Below are 19,943 nucleotides of genomic sequence, written 5' to 3' on the forward strand. Positions count from 1 at the left end.
AGCATAGCGAGCTCACAGACGGACACGACACAGACAGACATTATGAGCAAATTGTGCAAAACGAACCCAAACTTATCAGATTATTGGAAAACACACAGCAAATGGAGTAAATTAATGAGACACATGAATAGCATATGCAATGGATTCCACTTAAATGGCTGGAAATTGGCCTCCAGGATGAACAGTGGTAATGGTGTTTGCATAAAACTCCTTTGTTTGTCCGGGCAGCATGCTTCAATTGTTGCACTGTCAATTCTCTGATCACAGGAAAAGTCACACGCTGCTTACAACTAAGGAATAAATAACCCACTTTACATATTTTCTCTTTCCACCATATTTTTGTTTTTTTAATAGAAGTGACCTCCAACTACATTTGTTTGTGTAGCTGTAATACCAACCCCTTGTTCTTGTTCCTACGGCATAATATACAGCAGTCTGGTCAGTCGCCCTTGGCTTCTGTTATTGACACACAAGTCATCCTACAGCATTTGTATGAGATGTCTCTGGCTTTCAGCTAACTATAATGTAATCCCATTCATGGCAGTAATATAGTAGAAAGAGCAAAAAAGACAGAGTAGATTGTGAGGGAGGGGTGATGGATGGGTCAAACACACACAGGACATTCACCTAAAACACTGGTGCTTATGTCTTGTGTGAAACCAAAACTCAACTTGATTTTTTTTCAGCAACGAAACACAGTTATTGCCATACATCACACGACATGCTTGTTAAGTTTCTGTTATAAACATAGTTATTTTAACCCAAACCATGATCATTTTTCTAAACCTAATAAAGTTGTTTTGGTGCCTAAACCTGAAGTAGTTTTTGTGGTGAAATCTGTTTCCTGTGAAGACAGAAGTTTATTTTGAAAGGCACTTCAGCATGTGACGAACATTAAAATGACATTGAAACTGACCAAGCCCCCAGAAACAGCACCGAGCTTTGAAGCCAAATTAATGTTGTGGCCAAACGTGGAACTGCAACATCTTCATCCATCACGTGATGCCGTAGGGCCAAAAAACACTTTTCTCATAGTCTAACATTGTGAAACAGACATTTGCAAGTCAGTGGATAATTTTTTGAGCATCACAGCACCCACAAAAAGACTGATAACATTTCTAAAGTGTAAAAGAACCATACAATTAAATATTTTTTCTTCATGAAGGTTAGCAGAGAACTACTGGAAGTTAGCTACTCTGCATTTAAGTCTTTAGTGCTCTTGCTCTATGGGCTCCACAATGCTTAAGATCCGGGCAATTTCATACTGCAGTAATCAAGCTTTTTATCCTTCATGTGCAACTGAGAAACTTTGATAGGATCGAACGTTGCCCTACTTCCAATACTGTATCCACTTCCTGTATCCATGAACCAAACACTTCCAAAACTGACGCTAGATGGCAGCCTAGAGTGTCATAGTTTGAAGCGTAGGGCCACTGACCAAGCTGCCTTATTTAACAATTTAATTGTGAGAACATGTTGGTAATAGAAACAAGTTTATTGCCCTGCTGAGATAACATGTCTGCAGTACTTCTACAAGAGCACACATCCATCAAGTTAGATGGACCATTAAGAAAAGAAAGTGTATGTCAGAACACAGTGGTCTAAAAGTAGAGCTCAAAACATCAGTTTTCTTCTGTTATCTGTGCATTTTGTTTCTCTATTTTGCACTAAATTCAGCTCATAAAGTTACAGGGCTGAAGTAAAGTGAGTGAGTTGTTTGCAGCCAGCGTAGGTAGATTAGATCAACCTAGAGAGCATATTGGAGTGGACTGAAGAGGAGATTTAATGGTAGCTGGATGGATGCACTTGAAAATAACAAATGGCTTCTGAAGGGTAGATGTTTTTTAATTTTACTTTAACACTCAAGAGCTTTTCATTGGCCCAGCATTCATATAAATGACCTGTTGATTCGTAGAAATATTCACATTTTGCAGCTTCCCAGTAGAAAAAAATGAAAGTACTAACATATTGAAAAATTCTACAAGATTGGTGAAAAGACATGTCTTTCTAAAGGAGTGCTTCGACATGTGTGGCGCTGTTGGAGAACAAACATTGTTGTTAATGAAGCTCTCCTTGAGCAGACAATGGAGAGAAACATAATCCCCCTTGACGATTACGAAGAAAGGAGCTATTGTACAAAGACACACATCATCTTACCATTCAAAATCATGAGCTCGACAAATACAGGATTCAGCTGAGAGGATTCTCGAGTAGTCCTTTCCCAGCATGCAGTAGTTTCCAGGCCTGCGCTTCATGTAAATCTGCTTTTGCCCCATCACACATGGCTCACCCTGTTGGCACAATAAGCACCACAACTACTGTCAAAGACCTGTCTTTTTTAATGACATAAACTTTAACATAGTCAGTACAAGGAATTAATGATTCTTTATTGTAACTCCAGCCATCCAATACATAAAAAAACATTCTAATAAATAAAACACTGGACTGCCAAATAAGTAAGTAAATAAATAAATAAATATATGAAGTGAGCAGTGCAGTGTGTAAACAGTGAAATCCTAAAATTTAAAAAACTGAGAAAAATAATCAAAGTGCCCTTAGGAGTATAAAGTAAAAAATGTAACATAAAATATATTTAAAATATAAAATCACCATAAAAGTCCCTGTCTAAGTAGAAGCAGTTTAAATTCACATATGTTTTTATGTTTCTTACCTGGTTGTGCAGGTGCCAGGTTTGATAGTCTTCCTCTGTGCATTTCCGGCTAAAGATGGACTTGTAGTCGATCTTGATGAGCTGCCATTCAGAGCGGTGGCTGAAGTGTCCAAAAAAGCTGTAGAGGCATATAATTCAATTACTTTAAATCATAAGCAATGAGTTGTATATAAAAGGATAATTTCACTTTATTACAACTTCAGTCTAATTTTCAGTTTAGCTATCATTTCCATTTGCTATAATAACACTGAACTCCCCAAAGCAATTGCTGAGATTTGGTAAGATACAATTAGAGGAGTCGAAGGAAAATTATGAGTAAATATGTAAATATGTTTACAGGGAAGAAAGAGGGTGAAAAACTTTTTTTTAAATTTCAGAAATGTGTGTTTATTTTTCTGTAGTCTCTCTCTTTTTTTACTTGTGTCCGTGAACTACTGGATAATTTCACCTTTTTCACAGATGTGATTGAGTTGCAAATTGCCAGAAAAAAATGCTGATGTGTTTCTACTGTTTTGTTTGTATGGTCTCTTTGTTTTCCTTGTGTTTTATTCAGGGTTCCAATGGTCATGGTAAACCTGGAAAAGTTATGGAATTTAACAATCTCATTTTCAAGGCCTTAAAAAATCATAAAATTGGTTAAAATCATTGGGGGTGTTGGAAAAGTCATGGAATTTTGCGATGTGTAAAACATTAATTGTTAAAGTAATCCTTTAACAATATTTCAGATTGAAAAAGGTTGCCATTTAAGTTTCATACAATAATTAGTTAATTATGCAAGACAGTTCTGTATGTTATACATCATGTATGGAGATAAAATGTTATTATGGGTTCTTGAAAAGTTATGGAAAAGTTTTGAAATTTTGTCAACGACAATGTGTGGAAACCCGGTATATTACTGTTTCTCTATTATCATTGTCTATTTACTAATGGAGTATTTTCTATAGAGAAATGTTTTTGATTTGAAGCCAGGGTTTTAGGGGCTGTTAGGTTTCACAACAGCATTCTCTTCAAAAAGTGATTTCCCTTTGATCAAACCCATTTGTCAGGTGATGCAATATCCACAAAGGTTTGACTAACAGCCTACATGACCCGTTACCTGCCCTTCAGAAATGCAACTTAATAAAGACTAAATACCACAGAGCTTTGAATGGACACCTTCCTTAAAGGTCCTCACTCTATCTGTCTAGCCTTTTTGCAGAGAGCTAAATGTAGAGGCAACGTACCATTCACCTTTCACTCAGCCCATAATACCCCCTAAAAGGACACAGAGAAACACACACATTTTAACACATCATTCAGCCCCTTTTTAGATTTTCTAGACTTACGTCATGATTTGGTTCTCGGCACCGGCCTCCACCAAGACTCCATCGACGAATAGAGGCACTGAGGAGAAGCTGTGTTGGGTCCACTGCCTCCCCTCGTCAAAGCTGACCCTGTGTATGTGTGTCAGAACGCATTCCCATCACAAACCCAGCAACAATGATGGCACGGAAACAGACAGTCTCTATTAGAGCTCAGTCATGGGGGGATTGAGGTGGGGATCAGAATGACTGGCTTGTCTCAACAGACGAGTCTCTGAGTCTCTGAGTCTCTGTGCAATTAGCTACTGTAGCTTTGGGTAAATATCAAAAGGTCGTGCATTAAAAGGGATATTTAAGAGACAGTCTGTGTGGTTATCAAAGCAAAGATGCACAAAACTGCTTTCAGAGCGCATGCCAAAAAGGAAAAGAGCAACTTCACGGGTCCTTGGTAAAGTCTACGCAGGGGTGAAAAAAACAAGACAGGAATAGAACTGTTTCATGCTCGACTACTAAACTGCAGAGGGAGAAGGAGACAGCTACAAAAAAAGAAAAAAATGGACAGCTTTCATCATCGAGGCCTGGGCTTTATTGATTCTGACAGCTTATCAACATCGGTGCTGAAGTGAGAACAACTCGGAGTACCTGAGTGTGACATGGGTTGAAACAGTGCTGAGGCCTGTGCTTGGAAGAAAGAAAATCCCCCCATGTTGCCTCTAAAAATCCCCATTGCCGTGATTTGGCTAAAAGCACTGACAACAGAAAAAGCGTTGACATGCACCTATTATGAGATTCAGACAGGAGAAGTGTTTAACTGAACACTGGCTGAGAAAGCAATACTGCTCCATAGCTGCTGTACAGTGACTGTGGAGCTACACAGGCCTCTTTCTATCTGTCTTTTTTTTTCACTTCCTCTACCATCACACTTAAATTGGTTGGGAGAAAAAAACCCAGCAGGCTACACTTCACTGGCTCTAAAACTAATTTCAGAATTGTTGCAAAAGCGACTGGAGAACAGATCTGGTCTCACTTGGATTAGCCTGCACTGAGGCAAAGCGTAGGCACCCGATTTGGCAAGAGGAAGCCAATGTGTTAATGAAAACACTAAAAGTGGGGGCTCAGACGGCTGGCTGTTAATGATAAGTGGCTTGAAAAAAAATCTCTCAAATTAGACTGCCGATGACGCTTTTTTTTTTTTTTTTGTTAAGAGCCACAGTCAAAGTGCATCGCTAAATGGATCAAGTGTCACATATAATATATATATGGTCATTTTTTGGACCATGAGGGTTGAATGAACCTAAAAATAGCTGTAGGAAAATGGAAAAGCAATTTAGGAAAGGAAGAGTGTCCAAAAAAGTTCTCTAAACAGACATACCACAAGTGTCTGGTTGGCACAGATGGCTGTTTGACAGCGACAAGGGCCCCTCCTTTGTCCAGAAACCACACATTGTGCTCCTCTTCAAAAATCTGAAGACGTGCAGAAATGAATCAGTACAGTATTGATGTGTAAGGCAAAATATCAATGTTAGAATTTACATGAAGCCCCGAGATAAGCAGCTGGTCATTTGCCAAACCCAACCAGTAAGAATTAGATTTAGATTTCTAAACATGCTAAAGAGGTAATACACAACAAGTATGAAGCACCTAGCAACAAATTAGTGAGTTTTTGGGCAGAACTTAAAGAGAGTCACCTGTATTTCTCAGGTATTGTGCTCTCATGACGCTCTCTGGACTGAGAGAGCGGAGGAGAGCAGCAGCACGTTCAGCCGACAAATCATCAGCCAGACAGAAACGTGACTGAGCTGTGAATGTGTGTACCTATTGGCCAATCACTGATCCCTATTGTTTGAATGGGGAACTTCTTCTCTTTTGTTTTTGTTCTAAATAATTGCCAGAGTAGATAAGTTATGTTTTTTTTGTCAAAAACAGAGTGCAGTTTAGAGTCAGTTTCTTCCTGTGTCTGGATCCTCAGGACACTTCAGTTCCATAGAGTATAAATGTATAATTTTAATTAGTTTTTTGTAATTATAATTTTGTTTTTCTGTCTTCTCTCTACATATTTATGTGCAAATAAAACCAAACTAAACTTATTTTGGGTTTGTTACATCTAACTTCATTTATCTTGTATACAAGTAAATAGTTATGTAATGAAGCACCAGATGTGCAAATTAGTGTGAGATGTCTAGTGACTTTCTAAGACTTTCTTCAGCTACTTTCTTTTAAAAACAGTCAGCAAAAATGGCTCCAAATTAGCAGAAACTGGGTATGGTTGTAACATCTCCACCAAGAACGGATGACCTGTGAGTGATGTAATACATATATTGTATGACAGCCTACTCCCTGGACTTGCATATGAAATTTAATAGCTGAGCGAAGAGTAGTGCACATTTTATCACCAAAACATTGATTTTCAGGTATGAAAGTATTTTTTTGGTTAGGTTAGAGAGTAGCGTCTTAGGTGTGAGGCACCTCATCTTTTCTCATTTCAAACCACCATGCTTCTACAGCTCTACAGGGGCGGGGATGGTTTTAACACATTTTAAAAGGTGATAGAACAAACGCCAATGACAGCTGAGCACTTTTTTTCCCCTATTTTTTCTTCATGCAAAGCATCTGTTGTATACATAACATGTCCTCTAGATTTTATTTTATTTTATTTTTTGTGAATCTTCAACCCCACCCCCCCCACCCCCCAATCACAGCTGCGCCTCTAGATACAGACCTAGCAATAGCTGGACTGGGGTTTCTCTGAAAGTATGATGTCTATAATGTGAATGTGTTTCTCACATAACAGTGTTTGTCTGTTTGTATGTTTACTTATTGTATACTCTCTCTGATGACTGCTGGCGGGCAACCTTACAGACGTTTTATTTTAATGTGTTTTTAAAAAATACTTTTATGCTATTCTGTTGATTGTTGAGAGCTTGAGGATGCAAGACAAATTCCTGTGAAAACAAATAATAAAGTATAATGTTATCTTAGCATGAGGTCATGAATTTTGAAAATGGGCATAGTTCCGCTTTAAATATGTTCCTGAATGTTTCATACATGTCATTCCTGTGGCCTAAGAGAGTCAAAAAACATTAGTTAACATAAACAGTTCTCTCCTAAATCCCTTAACTAGAGGGCTAAAACTCAATTTTCTGATGTCATTGGGTATAAATCCTGGAGGTGCTCCATGGACAATTAATGGTGAAAGATGTTCTAGAGGACACGAACTTCAAAACCAAGTACTCTACAATAGAATAAAGCTCATTTGGGTAAAAAAAAAAAAAAAAAAAAAAATCTGTGGGTCCACAAAATCAGTCTCTCATTCATTGTCTGTATGCCCTGTGACATTACAAGTGTCAGGTGTGGCTCATGTTCACAAATACTGAAATATTATTTTCCTAGTCCATGAAAATAACATATTGTTTTTTTTTTTTATTTAGGTAGTGTTCCTCTTTAAGACCCTTTCAAAGGTTCTGGTTTACAAACACGCTGGACACTCGCCAGTTATTTTCAACCAACTCAAACAGGTAATGCTAATTAGCCAACAGCCGATAAAACCTGCTAGCGACACTTGTCATTTCAGTTGGCAAAAGAAGCAGGCTTTTGCTTGAAATAATGGACCCATTATTTCAAAGAACTATTAAATCTGGTTTGTTATGGTGTCTTTTTTCAATGCGGACATTTTGACTTGTCAAAGTAGGAAAACCATCGGTTTTACTAGAAACATTAACAATGGCTCGGTTCTATTCCAGCATGACGGAAAGCCATGACGGCGATATACAGAGAGAGTTCACAATACCAGGACCGTGAAACTGAAGGAGCTAAATGGAATTCAGTCGTCTTTGATTCTATTATTTACACCTGTTCTTTTCTTACTGTGACATGTGAAAAATGAGTCAGAAAAGGCCTGCTGTAAACAACAAATGTGGCTTTCTGGGGCGCTTGACAGGTGTAGCAACAGTCACTAAGGGGGTGGGGCTGCGATAAGTGTCAACTGGTTGTGGCACAATACATACACATTGGTAAAGCCAATAGCTGTTATTTCATGTGTCAAACTGCTGTACAAGTCTGTCAGGTGGTGTGATCAGCTGTGACGCTCACCTGTCTCCAGCTATTGCCAGCATCAGATGATATGAACATGCCAACGTTGTTGTAGGACAGCTCTGCTCCAATATTTCCTGCAGGGGAAATGCCAACAGAATATTTAACACAACAAAATTGCAGATCACGCAGATAAAGGACCATGTGCTTTAAATACATTTTGCCGATCACACAACGTCTGTGATTAATCCATTCCTCTGGCTTGATTCCCAGACCAGCTTTCTGTCCTCTATTTATGTGAATAATGTGGAGGAGACCCCAGGTTAATTCCTATGGATGCCTGCATCATTCAGGCAACATTATGTGAAATGTGGAGGAGGGTGGGTGCCCCCTTCGCTCTGGCAGTTTGCAGTGTTACAGCACAATGCCTCCTAAGCTTTTTCTCCTGCGAGTGTGCAGCGAGTGAACTGACTTCTGCCGTTGATCTGCTCTACTATCTTGGCCACGGCTCAGTAAATAGGCATGTGTTTGATCTGGATGGTGTTTGTCATGTTGGTGAGATGATCTCTGCACCAGCTGACGTCTTAAAAGGCGCAGCGGGCAAAGTGAATCACGGTGCCAAAGCAACGGCTCGGCCAGCAATACACAGACACACAAAGACACACTGTGCAAGCACAGAAGCGGAGATGTATGTTTATTCAGCATTCTCACACAACAAAGACAAAACAGACGGATCCAAAGACAAACACACACTGAACGTATGAACACACACACACACACAGACCAAAAGGCAGACTTTTTCTGCTGACACCGCCGCTGGTGCTAACACTTCTATTTTGTCTTAACTCATCTCTCTTTCTTTGCCTCAACTCTTTCAAATGCTCTGACACTCGCAGGCACACAGACACTGCCTCTTCTCACATATGCATAATTGGCTGGGTGATGTGACATCAAAACAGATGGACATGTGAGCCACACCATATTTGCTTGTGGAAGAAGTGAAGATCCTGCAGTGTGCTGTGCCCAGTGAGGCTCAAACAATCACTGAGATAGAAGCTTCAGTGAGAGGGCACAGAGGGGTCGCATCGGAGCTGCATTCATTAGTCTAACTGACTGGAAGGATCACAGTGCAACTCTTTGTCCAAAACACCTTGCTTTCATACTTTTCAAAAAGGAAACTGGTACTCAGATTTTTTTTTTTTCACAGAAGATGAAAGACTTTTATAACAGTCAAGTTGCTGCAGTAGTAATAACTATAATCAGTGTGGTTCTACTTGCATGCACTTGTGTTGTGTTTTTGTCTTACCTGTGGCAACTATGATCCCTGGTGCAGAGCTCTTGGTGGAGATAGTTCCTGACAAGTAAGGATTCTCAGATGTTTGCAGTTGCAGATGGAGTGAACAGAAAGGCTGCAGAAAAAGAATAAACGTGAAGTTTCAGTCAGGTAAAGCAATAACAAATATGTGTTATGAGTTTGTCACACCACAGAAAAATGTGTTATTAACCACACTGCCAGATCTGAATGACTAAAGCGTATCAATTTAGGTTTTAAAATCTTGAAAAATGAGCAGTAGTTTCTGCTCTGAGATGCTGGGGCGTGACCGCTCAACAACCAGCTGCTACGAAGGGACATGCACACAGCACACACAGCCTGAGCCAACGCACTCGCCCACAGCAGTTAGCAGCAACTGCTGGTGGCTGGGTAACCAGTTCAGGCTGAAAGACTGCAAGCAAGATATCTTGTGACAGATATCTTGCTTATGTTTATGATTGTGGCATTAAAAAGTGTTGCTCATTCATGTATTTATTATAGCCTGACCAGAGTTTGAGGGCCAATGCCAATAGCGATATTAGGGCTGAAAAAATTCTGACATTGATATATATAGGCCAATACTTTATCCACCTATATCTATCTATCTATATTTATATGTGTATCTATCTAAATTTGTTTATATGTCTGTCTATCTATTTATCTAGCATAAATAAAATGCAATTATCCCTTAGATATAGATGTGTAATTGAGGATATTTTACAGTTAAACAATGAACTTTTTTGTAAAAAATGACATCACTGCACTGAAAGAGTATACTTAATTGGGAATTTCATTATTATAAATTACTCCTGCATCTTTTTCTGGAATATGTTCTGCAAAAAAAAAAAAAAACCTTTTTGGATCTCGATCTGATCTCACTGTTGACACTGGAGGACCTTAATAAAAACAATAAATATAATAATCATATCTTGATACAATCTGGATACGACACACATTTTAATGTAAGGTGTAAAGCAGGTCTCCAATGGTGGTGATATATTATTCTGGATCATATTAACGGTAAATATGACATAAATCAATCTTATTCTCACTGTGACGTTCATAAATGACTGGGTCAGGACAAAATTGTGGAACAAAAACAAAACCATCACAAAACAAGCCAGATTCATTAGTCTCCCAAAGAGAAGCAACTGTGCCTTCATACATTCTGCTAATTGCATTTAATCTGTCATTAATACAAAGAGCGATGAAATTTGCATTAAAGTATGAAGCCAAGTCTCTAGGGCACGCACACAACAGAAGACAATTACATTTGTTCACAGAGCAGAAAAAAAAAAACGTGTCTGCTTTCATCTCTGCAGCAGACAGCGTGTCACTGGTGTAAGGACATCAAGGGCAGTGGGACTGAACAGGGTAATCAAAAGGAATCTGCGGCAGTAATTAAAATGTCACATGAATGCGCAATCACAGGGAACCTGTAAGCCACACCGCACAGCCCCAAAATCACCTCTTAAACAGCACGAAGTCCTCCTAATGTCTCAAACATGATTCCTCCTAACAGTCACGCTGTTAGTGTTGGTTGGAGGGAGGCCGTCTAATGAGGAACGAGATGCCGTCAACACATGCTGCGTTTCTGAATCTGCCAGTGGAGCACCTGATCTGACTTATTAATGAAGCAAAATTTATGATTTCCATTTTGTCTGACATGCACAAACACACATATTAAATACTAATATTAGGTTTTCCATAGTATGTTGCCATAAAGGCAGAACAATAAAAAATAAAGTTTTATTTTATTTATTTCTAAATTAAATCAGCTTGTTTCTCCAAAGCAGCTTTTTGGTTTGAAGGGACTTAAGAGGTTACTTGCATTGCCAATTCAAAATACCACTTTCTAATAAGGCATCCTACATACTGTAAAGGGTTTATTAATGGGTAATAAATAATTAACTACTGCTTTCTAGAGCAGTTACAAGCCATTAATAAAAAACATCTTTGCCACGAGGTAAAAAAATGCCTGTGGTTAGTTAATATCCCACTGTTAATCAATTTATTTTTTTCCCAGATGCCCTGCAGCTCTTTTCCAAACGGTCAGTCGAAGCACAGTTCAAGTCAATCAAGTCCAGTAAATTTTATTTATAAAGCTTATTATCACAAAACACAGTTTGCCTCAGAGGGCTTTACAGAATACGACATCCCTCTGCCCCTGGACCCTCACATCACCAAAGGAAAAACTCTCGAAAAAGAACCCCTGAAACGGGGGATACGAAATGGAAGAAACTTCAGGAAGAGCTGCAGAGGATGATGAGGGATCCCTCTTACAAGACGGACAGACGTGCAATAGATGTTGTGAGTAACAATTGAATTATAATAATGACAAAAAGGAAAGAGCAAGAGAGAGAGAGATGCAACAGCAACAACGGTAACAAACACATGTCATTTTACAATAAACAATTTGTGCATAGTTCATAGAAGTATCTTCCTAATGAACTCTGGAGAGCTCACTGTTTGAATCCCACACTGGCAGAGTAGTTCTGAGTTCATATTAATATGATAAACACAATCCCTGTATATATTTACATACTATAGTTCCCACTACATCCATTTAGTTTGTGCATAATATTAACTAATTTGTCACCAGAACATTGTTACAGCAGGATCCCAAATGCTTTCTATGCTGCACTACTCATTTGCTGCGTTAATGTAGAGAACATTTGTAAAGATACAAAGACGCCACTTCCTGCATGTTTTTGAAATAAATATATTTTAACATGAAGGTGGTGTGTGGTGTCTTCATGGAATACTTTGCCAATTTTCACCCAGCTATGTATCATAATAATGTGGGTAGTATGTGTGAATGAACTGCTGTTAACTTCACTTCCATCTGACCTGCACCCAGATCTCCGGTCACTAATGAACCATACACTAGAATACACACAAGAAATGGACCAAACCTGGTAACCAATAATTTCTTCATATCAGTTCAGGCATTATCTATAAAACGTCATCAAACCAGTAAATAAATTAATAATTGAAAAACACTTTAGAAAGACAGTATAATTACAAAGTGGCACAGTTATTTCAAAATTCTCATTTTGCTTACATTTCTTTTTAAAGATGTGCAGAAAAAGCTTGAAAGGGGGCACACCCCAGGAGAATAGGATCAAATTTCTAACTATGTTAGCCATAAAACATCCCCAATTGATGACTTACATTAAGACAATTAGAGTTTTATGTTACGTCTGAAATTTTATGTTTAGAGTATGGGGAAAAAAACTTTAAAAAAACTACCTTTTAAAGATATGCAGAAAAAATAATTTGGACAAAAGTTTTTTACTTATAGATGTCACCATGAAACTTTGCCAGCTGATTAATTACATTGAGACGAGGGATGCATGATATTGGATTTTTTGCCAATATTGGATATGCTGATAAATAACAACTCTTTTGGCCGATAACCAATACCAATATTAATATATCCACTTTTTTCACACGTAATTTTAGTGATCATAAAGTCTCTTCTGAGGTGGAAATAACATCATATTATGCATACTCTGCTCGTGGTGGCCCACCAGACATGAAATACAATGTTTTCCAGTGTATACAACATTAATTTTTTTGTAAAATAAGAAAATATTTCAAGTTAGGTGTTATGATTTTGTAACCCTAACCCACTTTGTCAATAAAAAAAACCAAAACATCAGTTTTTGGTATCTGCAAAAATTAGCATGTTGGCCAATTCCAATAATTCATTTTAAAGCAAATACTTGCTGATACTAATGATGTACCGATATTATCATGCATCCCTAATTTAGACAATGATTTTTGTATTACATTATACATATTATAAGGCATTATCTAATTAAATATGCACTTTTTGACATTATGGTGTCAAAATGGCCCTAAAGATTTTCAATGAGGGTGTTACGCTACGCTACAGTAAATGTGCAGTGTCTTACCAGTATGCAGTGAATGTCGTTCCCATCCAGGTCAGCAGTGGGAGCCTGCAGAAGCCTCCAGTCCCGGCCTTTATTGTAGGTCATGTAGGTCTTGACCTGGTTGTCTTGCCTCTTGTTTGCAATCAGCATCCCTTTAATTCCTGCAACCTGACACACACAGAAACACTTAGAAGCCGGTCTTTATGCAAACCAGCAGGGTGCGTTTTACATTTACCTCTCCCATAACAGTTTAGTCCTCCATTGCAGATGAAAAAGCACACCCAGTGCTCTCATCAGAAAGCGTATTTTGTGTATTGAGGCAGCAATCTTCACAATACAAGCTCAGTTAAATGCAAATGGCGTGCTTATCCTTTCTTGTTGCGGCTGACAGTCTGGCAGACACCATCAGCAGCTGCATTTGCTTATTCAGTGCTAAGTGCTATCTGTAATTATATCCTTAGACGTCTCAGTAATCCAGACAGTACAAAATGATGACCGTTGAGAAGTGACACCTTGTCTGTTTTCTCACCATCAGTCTGAATCTCCCCAAACACAAACACACACATACAGGAAAACACACTCATACAGACACATGTCACTTCCAAAATCCTCCTTGCTAGTTGACTCTCAGGTTTTAGACATATCCCTCAACGAAACCAAAGCCTGATATGCAATGGGAAGGACTGAGTCACTCCAAATGGTTGCCATAGTGAGGGGCTCCATTCCCTCCCTGAAGGGAGCATGTCTGGATAAGTGGCACTAATAGGCAGCGCATTTGACATTGTCACAGAAACATGGTGCACAGGATGGATGCGGCTAACGAGGGTCCTCCCGTCCTTATCCAACCCAACCTGTCAATCACTGCAGTTATTATTTATTGCCTACACCTCCTCCGTCACACGTGCACGCATACACACACACACACACACACACACACACACACACACACACACCTAAACCACACGTCCACCTCAGCATAAATTTCTCTCTCTCCATCACTCACACCACCCACACTCCACTTTCTTGACAACAAAGTGAAGGACGCAGACATAGATCTCCATGCTACAGCGCGGATTAGTCTTTAAAGGAATACTTCCACGTTTTGGGAAATTATTATTCACCGCCTTTGTGCTGTCACGACTGAAAGCAGTTCTGCCATTTGCTGAATGCCAACTGAGTGCAAATGAAAAAGAGGATAGAGCATGATGATTGTGCTGTGGCACGTGATCAGAGACAACAAACGCGAGGCTGGTTTTAATAATCAGGGAAGCATAAGTCACTCTCTCCATAAGTGGTTAACAGCGCAAAATCTTTTAACATATTCAATTTTTCAAGACAGAGGACATTACACAGCACCTCTGAAACTCTGCTCATACATACAACCTATTATTCTAAGCAAACATCTCAGAAAAAGAGAGATATCAGGTTGCTCTGTATAATAGAATGTGGGTCAAATCTTGTGTCAGGTGCCCGTGGACAACAGGAAACAACGGGATAAACAGGAAGGAAATCCAGGTACTCCAAAATGTGGAAAACAAGGAGGAATTACATTAAAAAGGCTTTATTGTAGTGACTAAATAATTGAAAAAGCCACCATGTTTTGATCACTGTTGGTCTTTGTAAGGGCTTTAAAGACATTTACAGCATATGTATGGTCCCATCTATATAGCAGCAGAAACCAACAGGAGGCCATCATGTGACCCAAATTATGAAATGACAGGTAAATCTAATAGAAATTCTATTCTAATTCTATTAGAAAACTAATAGAAATACATAATGATAATGCATAATAATGACAAAACAACGGAGTGACCAATTAGAGACAAATCACAGAAAACATGCAAAGTCAATTGTCCTTATAAAGCATTCAGCTGATGGATCCAAAAAAACTCCCATTTTGCTGTGACCGTATACAGCACTGGAATCTGTCGACTTCGCCTTATTATCATACGACAGGGAATTGTTAAATAACACAGAAGTTGGGTGACTTGATTGGTCAGCAGTTGCTGCACGGAGAGGCTCTGCGTGTGACCCTTTGTTTTGCATGTCAGGCAAATCTAAATATTCCTCACAGATGAAAAATAAAATGCAGCTACTGCAGTTTATTGCGTCATCTGATATCACAGTATCAATATAAATTCAGTATCTGGGAAGCATAAATCCCTCTTATTTCCAATTTAAATGATATATTCTTTACGATCATATTTGTGGTTTGTTTGGTTTTGGCTTTATTTGTGAAATTAGACCAAAAGTAGATCAGGGCTGATTGTGTGTAAAGACACCAAGAGGAATCTGAAGTGTGTCGACACACATTGGGATATATTTTTTTTTTTTTATAATGTAATAGCCCTTAATTATTAGGAGACTTTTACTCTTAACCATCTGCTCGAGTTTCTAGAATTGGATTTTTTAGGCCACATCCTGCTGAGCATATTTTTTCCTCTTTGTAATCATTCATTTCCTCTTTATAGAGCACCAGTGGGTGTAAGGGGCTCCAGAGGCGCTCTTGTTGCTTTTTTTCACCTCCACAAGTCCCCAGAGTCCTACCTGACATCTTCAATTTGCTTCTGTCAAACTAAAAGCCTAAAACCCAAACCTTTTCAATTTTTAAACACAGCAAACAAATGAAAAGAGTTGGAACCAGTGAATATTTTTGATTTTTGCGGGAGAAATGTCCCAATTTATTAACTCAGTTATTTTTTATTGACAGCCTATGAATTAACTATCCATTTCCGCTTTACATTGCATTCACTGGTTTAAAAAAAAATGTTTTGGGCACTTGACAGCAACAAAACAAGCTCAAAACACAGCAAAGACACATGAAGTTGCTGAACACAAGCTAAGGGTTGCCTTTTTATCCACAGCACAAACAAAGTAACATTAGCATTAAGTCGTGTTAGTGTCCACTATTGGTGTGCAGATTGCAGCTATATCCACGAGCACTGCGGTTCATACACAGATCAGGTGGGTCGGGTCATAAAAATTAACATTCCACTTATTAGCAGAAGGGTTGTGGGTGGGTAAAATAATACATCATTAATGAGGAAGGTATTAATTAAATTCTCTAAATTGTGAACAGAGCAGAGCTATTAAGATAGACACTTAGGCACAAAAAGCAACAAAATTATTTCAGTTTCCTCTGTCAAGTTTATAACGATATTTTGTAGTTTTGCTGCTTAAATGTCCCACAATGTTTGCTGTGACGACATTAATGCTCGATGGGAACATTTACAATTAAAAAAAAAAACAAAAAACGCTCTTAACATATAAGTAAATCACTAAAGAAAACACTCGTACATCAATACAATACATAATTTAAAAACAGAACTGGGACTGGTAAGGTGGAGCTGAGATGTGGATGCAGGTGAATGATTGGATGAATGATTTATGCATACAAGTGGATTCAAATAATATTAGGGGCGATCTGTGCATTACTTGTGTCCATCTGCTACCAAAAGTCCAATATTCACACTTCTTTTAGCCCTGTTTTGATCTCAGTCCATTCGTAAAGGAGGTATCCAACCGTTTACCTGCAAAATGCTCTCCGCCAAGTTTCACCAGCTAGTTACTAACTTTGTCTATTTGCAGTTTTGGTAATAAGGGGTTGGTCGGTAAATTTGTGTTGAACCAATACAGTGAGCTAAATGATGCTAAAAGAGGTTAAAAAGGACTGTAAAGCTGGAAACTGCAGACCTGGGTGATAGTTCTTTATGGATTGGTCACTCAGTCTGACCCACCTTTCATATTACACGTGGTCATTTGATTTATTGTCAATATTAAAAACAATGATTTGTGCAGCTTTAAAGTTATTCTGTTTTTTACAGGATGTCACTGTATGTTTCACTTGAAAAAAATAAATAAATCTCAACAGAATCCACATCAATTCAACCTTTTCATCACAATCTAAAAATACCGCATCCAATGCTGCACTGTTTGTTGCTGTTCTGATGGTAAACAGTTTGTAATTTAAGAGTTGCTGGTTTTTCATGTTTTTCCCCCTTAACTGAATGATCACATAAGTGGAGTAGAGCCCACACGTACATTTCAAAATATTTAATAGATTAAAACATGGCTGCCAATCTCCAAAAGCACTGCTGTTCAGTTAGATGAAGCATCTGCATTGAACAGCAGGGAATCGGCAGTTATTTAATGTGAAGCAATTTAACATTTTACAATATATTACATGGCTCATTTGTTGGATCACAGCATTGTGGGTTTAAGCCTGCTGGCAGAAAAAAAACACAACAATGAAGGGCCACATCATTATGAATATAAGCATTATCCAGATCATCTAATACTCTTCACTGAAAACAATCCACTCCATGTCTTCAATCAATCATTCAGAGCTGTTTATAGCAAGGAGAGGAAGAGATTAATGATTTTTTATACAGTGAACCCCGAGCCAATCAGAGTGATAATTGTCGGAGAGCCACCTGCTAAACCACCTCTCAGATTGAAGGGACGTTTAGCGGGTGATTTAGAGCCCCGATGTCAACAGAAAATTAGTTTGCACAACAAAGGCTCATGATTAGAGAATTTGCCCTTATCCAATCTGATTGACAATAAAATCATCCTTCTAATTTAGAAGATAATTGTGCAATTTTCTGAGTGGAAATAGCATAATTGATTTTAGGGAGGAGGCACAAAGAGAGGAGAGGCCCTGTGGGAAGACACATGACTTCTATGTGGGAGAACAAAACAACTTTCCCTACTTTCCGTCTCTCCTCTGGTCTGACTGGAGCTGTGTCTTCTCTCTGGAACATTAGGTCTGTGAAGTGCAGTTTGTCAGGATCTAACAGCAATAAATGGGATGAGTTTGATAGCATATATCTCTCTCTGTGTAATGGCTCTGATTTAGCAGAGGCAGCAGTGTATCATCTATCTCTTGTTTAGGTTCTGATCAAGAACGGAGCTGTGACCGCGTGACAAATGTAATTAAAACACCTTATCATCTCATGCTGCATGGTGAAATGCCTTTACTGCCGCATGGTAATAGGAGCGGCGCACACACGCGCGCGCATACACCACATACTGTGCAGGAGAGGTAATGGCATTGTTAATTACCACACTGCTGCCACTGCTGCTGGCCAATATCTCACTTCCTTCACTCTCAGCCACACCTGCCAGTGTAGGAGTGATAAACTGGGTTCACTAGGGAGTGGAGAAGGAGGGAAATCTACTTTCCTGCCATGAATGCTAATGCAAACACATACAGTAGCTAGCCAGTAAGCTAACAAGGTCATTACAAGTCCAGAGGTGCATGGCAATGAGCCCCATTAAGCATGCTCTTTATAATGCATATGTCTGCTGTCAGGAAGATGGACGACAACAGCCTGTAATGCAGACCTAACCATGTATGACAAGTAACTGAAAAACAAACTCCACAACAACTCTTTATATGCAAAGCAAACAATGCAAACCGGACAGCTGCAACTGTGGCAAAGTCTTTGCCTTAAAGACTTAAATATGCAATATTTTTATGTAATCCAGCTGTACACGACCTGCCAAGCACCAACCGTCATGCAAACAATGTCAGCAAATGAATAGTGAACCTGGTGGAGAATTTGGCAAATTAAAAGCCAGATGTTTCCCTCAGGAAGTCATTGTTGGAGAGAATTCTGGACACAGTTCATCAGCTGCCAGCTATGTAACTAATGCTAATGTTGCGCCGTGTCTGCTGAATTTTTAAGAAGGCAATTGTTTGCTAAACACGTTCATCAACAAGGTGATAATACGTCAGTGTTGCGTTTAGCCCCACATGGTCAAAAATCAATTAATTCAAGTTTAAGTAGTGTAGTGAAGTTCATAAACATTAGCATCTACCACAGCATTGTTATCATCAACGTTAATACCTCATTTATAATAGCAGAGCTTTAATAAATAAATCTTTGACAGACTATAATGATCAGGGTTACCATGAATTCAAAATAATCATTTATCCTCATTCAGTTATATAATATTGTGATGAGCTGATCCTATTATGTTTTAAAAAAACACATGAAAATTTAATTAATAAAAATATTAGAATACGATTCCTTCGTATTGTAGGTAAAATCTAACAAATTACTTATTGAAGGTTTTTTTTTGCTGATTTTAACGTTTAATCAAAAGGCTCTTCGCTGCTAGGAGTGTCCCTAACTTTAGCTGCTCACGGCCTGCATTCAGCAACATAGGATTTGACTTTCAAAGCGCAGTTGTGTCATTGTCGGACTCTTTTTGTGTTCTCTTTGTGTTGCCATTTTGGAGCCACGCTCACATTTATGTAAAGTAATGCTATACAAGAAGGCACAGCGGCGTCACATTATGGGCACTGGAGCCAATCGCAGCCTTCAACAGAAAAAAGCAGGCAGGTGAGAACAGAAACGATGCTCCCTGGGTAGTGCAGTTCATTTAGGGCCATTATAAATAACCCAGAGAACTTTATATGGAGAGGTCAGAAAAGAGAACCACCGGCTTGTAAAGGGTGCAACTGCGCAAAAAACCCCACGGTACACCAACGAGTAAAATGTAGAGGCACCAGTCCAAATCAAGCACTGTATTTCCCACACTGTAACCCAATATTGCCTTCACGTTGGACCCTACAAGCCTGCAGAATGCCCACATTTAAAATGCCGACGGCCAGAGTTTGCAACACAGGCTGTCAGTTAAAAATGTGGTCTGGTTTTCAGATAGTACGGTACGTTTGGGGTGGTGTGAAAGCTCATTCAAATGCTGGTGTGGACCATACAAGT

The 19,943-nt window shown here is 38.8% G+C and overlaps 1 protein-coding gene across 1 annotated transcript in view; it reads right to left on the reverse strand.

Annotated features, from left to right (window-relative positions):
• The window catches only part of sorcs3a (sortilin related VPS10 domain containing receptor 3a), a 319,849-nt gene that overhangs the window by 106,706 nt on the left and 193,200 nt on the right, over positions 1 to 19,943 (reverse strand). Inside the window, exons 10-16 of the mRNA XM_042484973.2 lie at positions 13,234 to 13,380; positions 9,308 to 9,410; positions 8,062 to 8,138; positions 5,345 to 5,436; positions 3,997 to 4,104; positions 2,672 to 2,789; positions 2,158 to 2,291 (exon numbers count right to left, since the gene is read on the reverse strand). Of these exons, the coding sequence (XP_042340907.1) occupies positions 2,158 to 2,291; positions 2,672 to 2,789; positions 3,997 to 4,104; positions 5,345 to 5,436; positions 8,062 to 8,138; positions 9,308 to 9,410; positions 13,234 to 13,380 (779 nt within the window). The remainder of the gene's footprint in view (positions 1 to 2,157; positions 2,292 to 2,671; positions 2,790 to 3,996; positions 4,105 to 5,344; positions 5,437 to 8,061; positions 8,139 to 9,307; positions 9,411 to 13,233; positions 13,381 to 19,943) is intronic.

Source organism: Plectropomus leopardus, chromosome 3 (genome assembly GCF_026936395.1).
Source record: "Plectropomus leopardus strain MGB_pleo_1.0 chromosome 3, ASM2693639v1, whole genome shotgun sequence".
Classification (NCBI taxonomy): Eukaryota; Metazoa; Chordata; class Actinopteri; order Perciformes; family Serranidae; genus Plectropomus; species Plectropomus leopardus.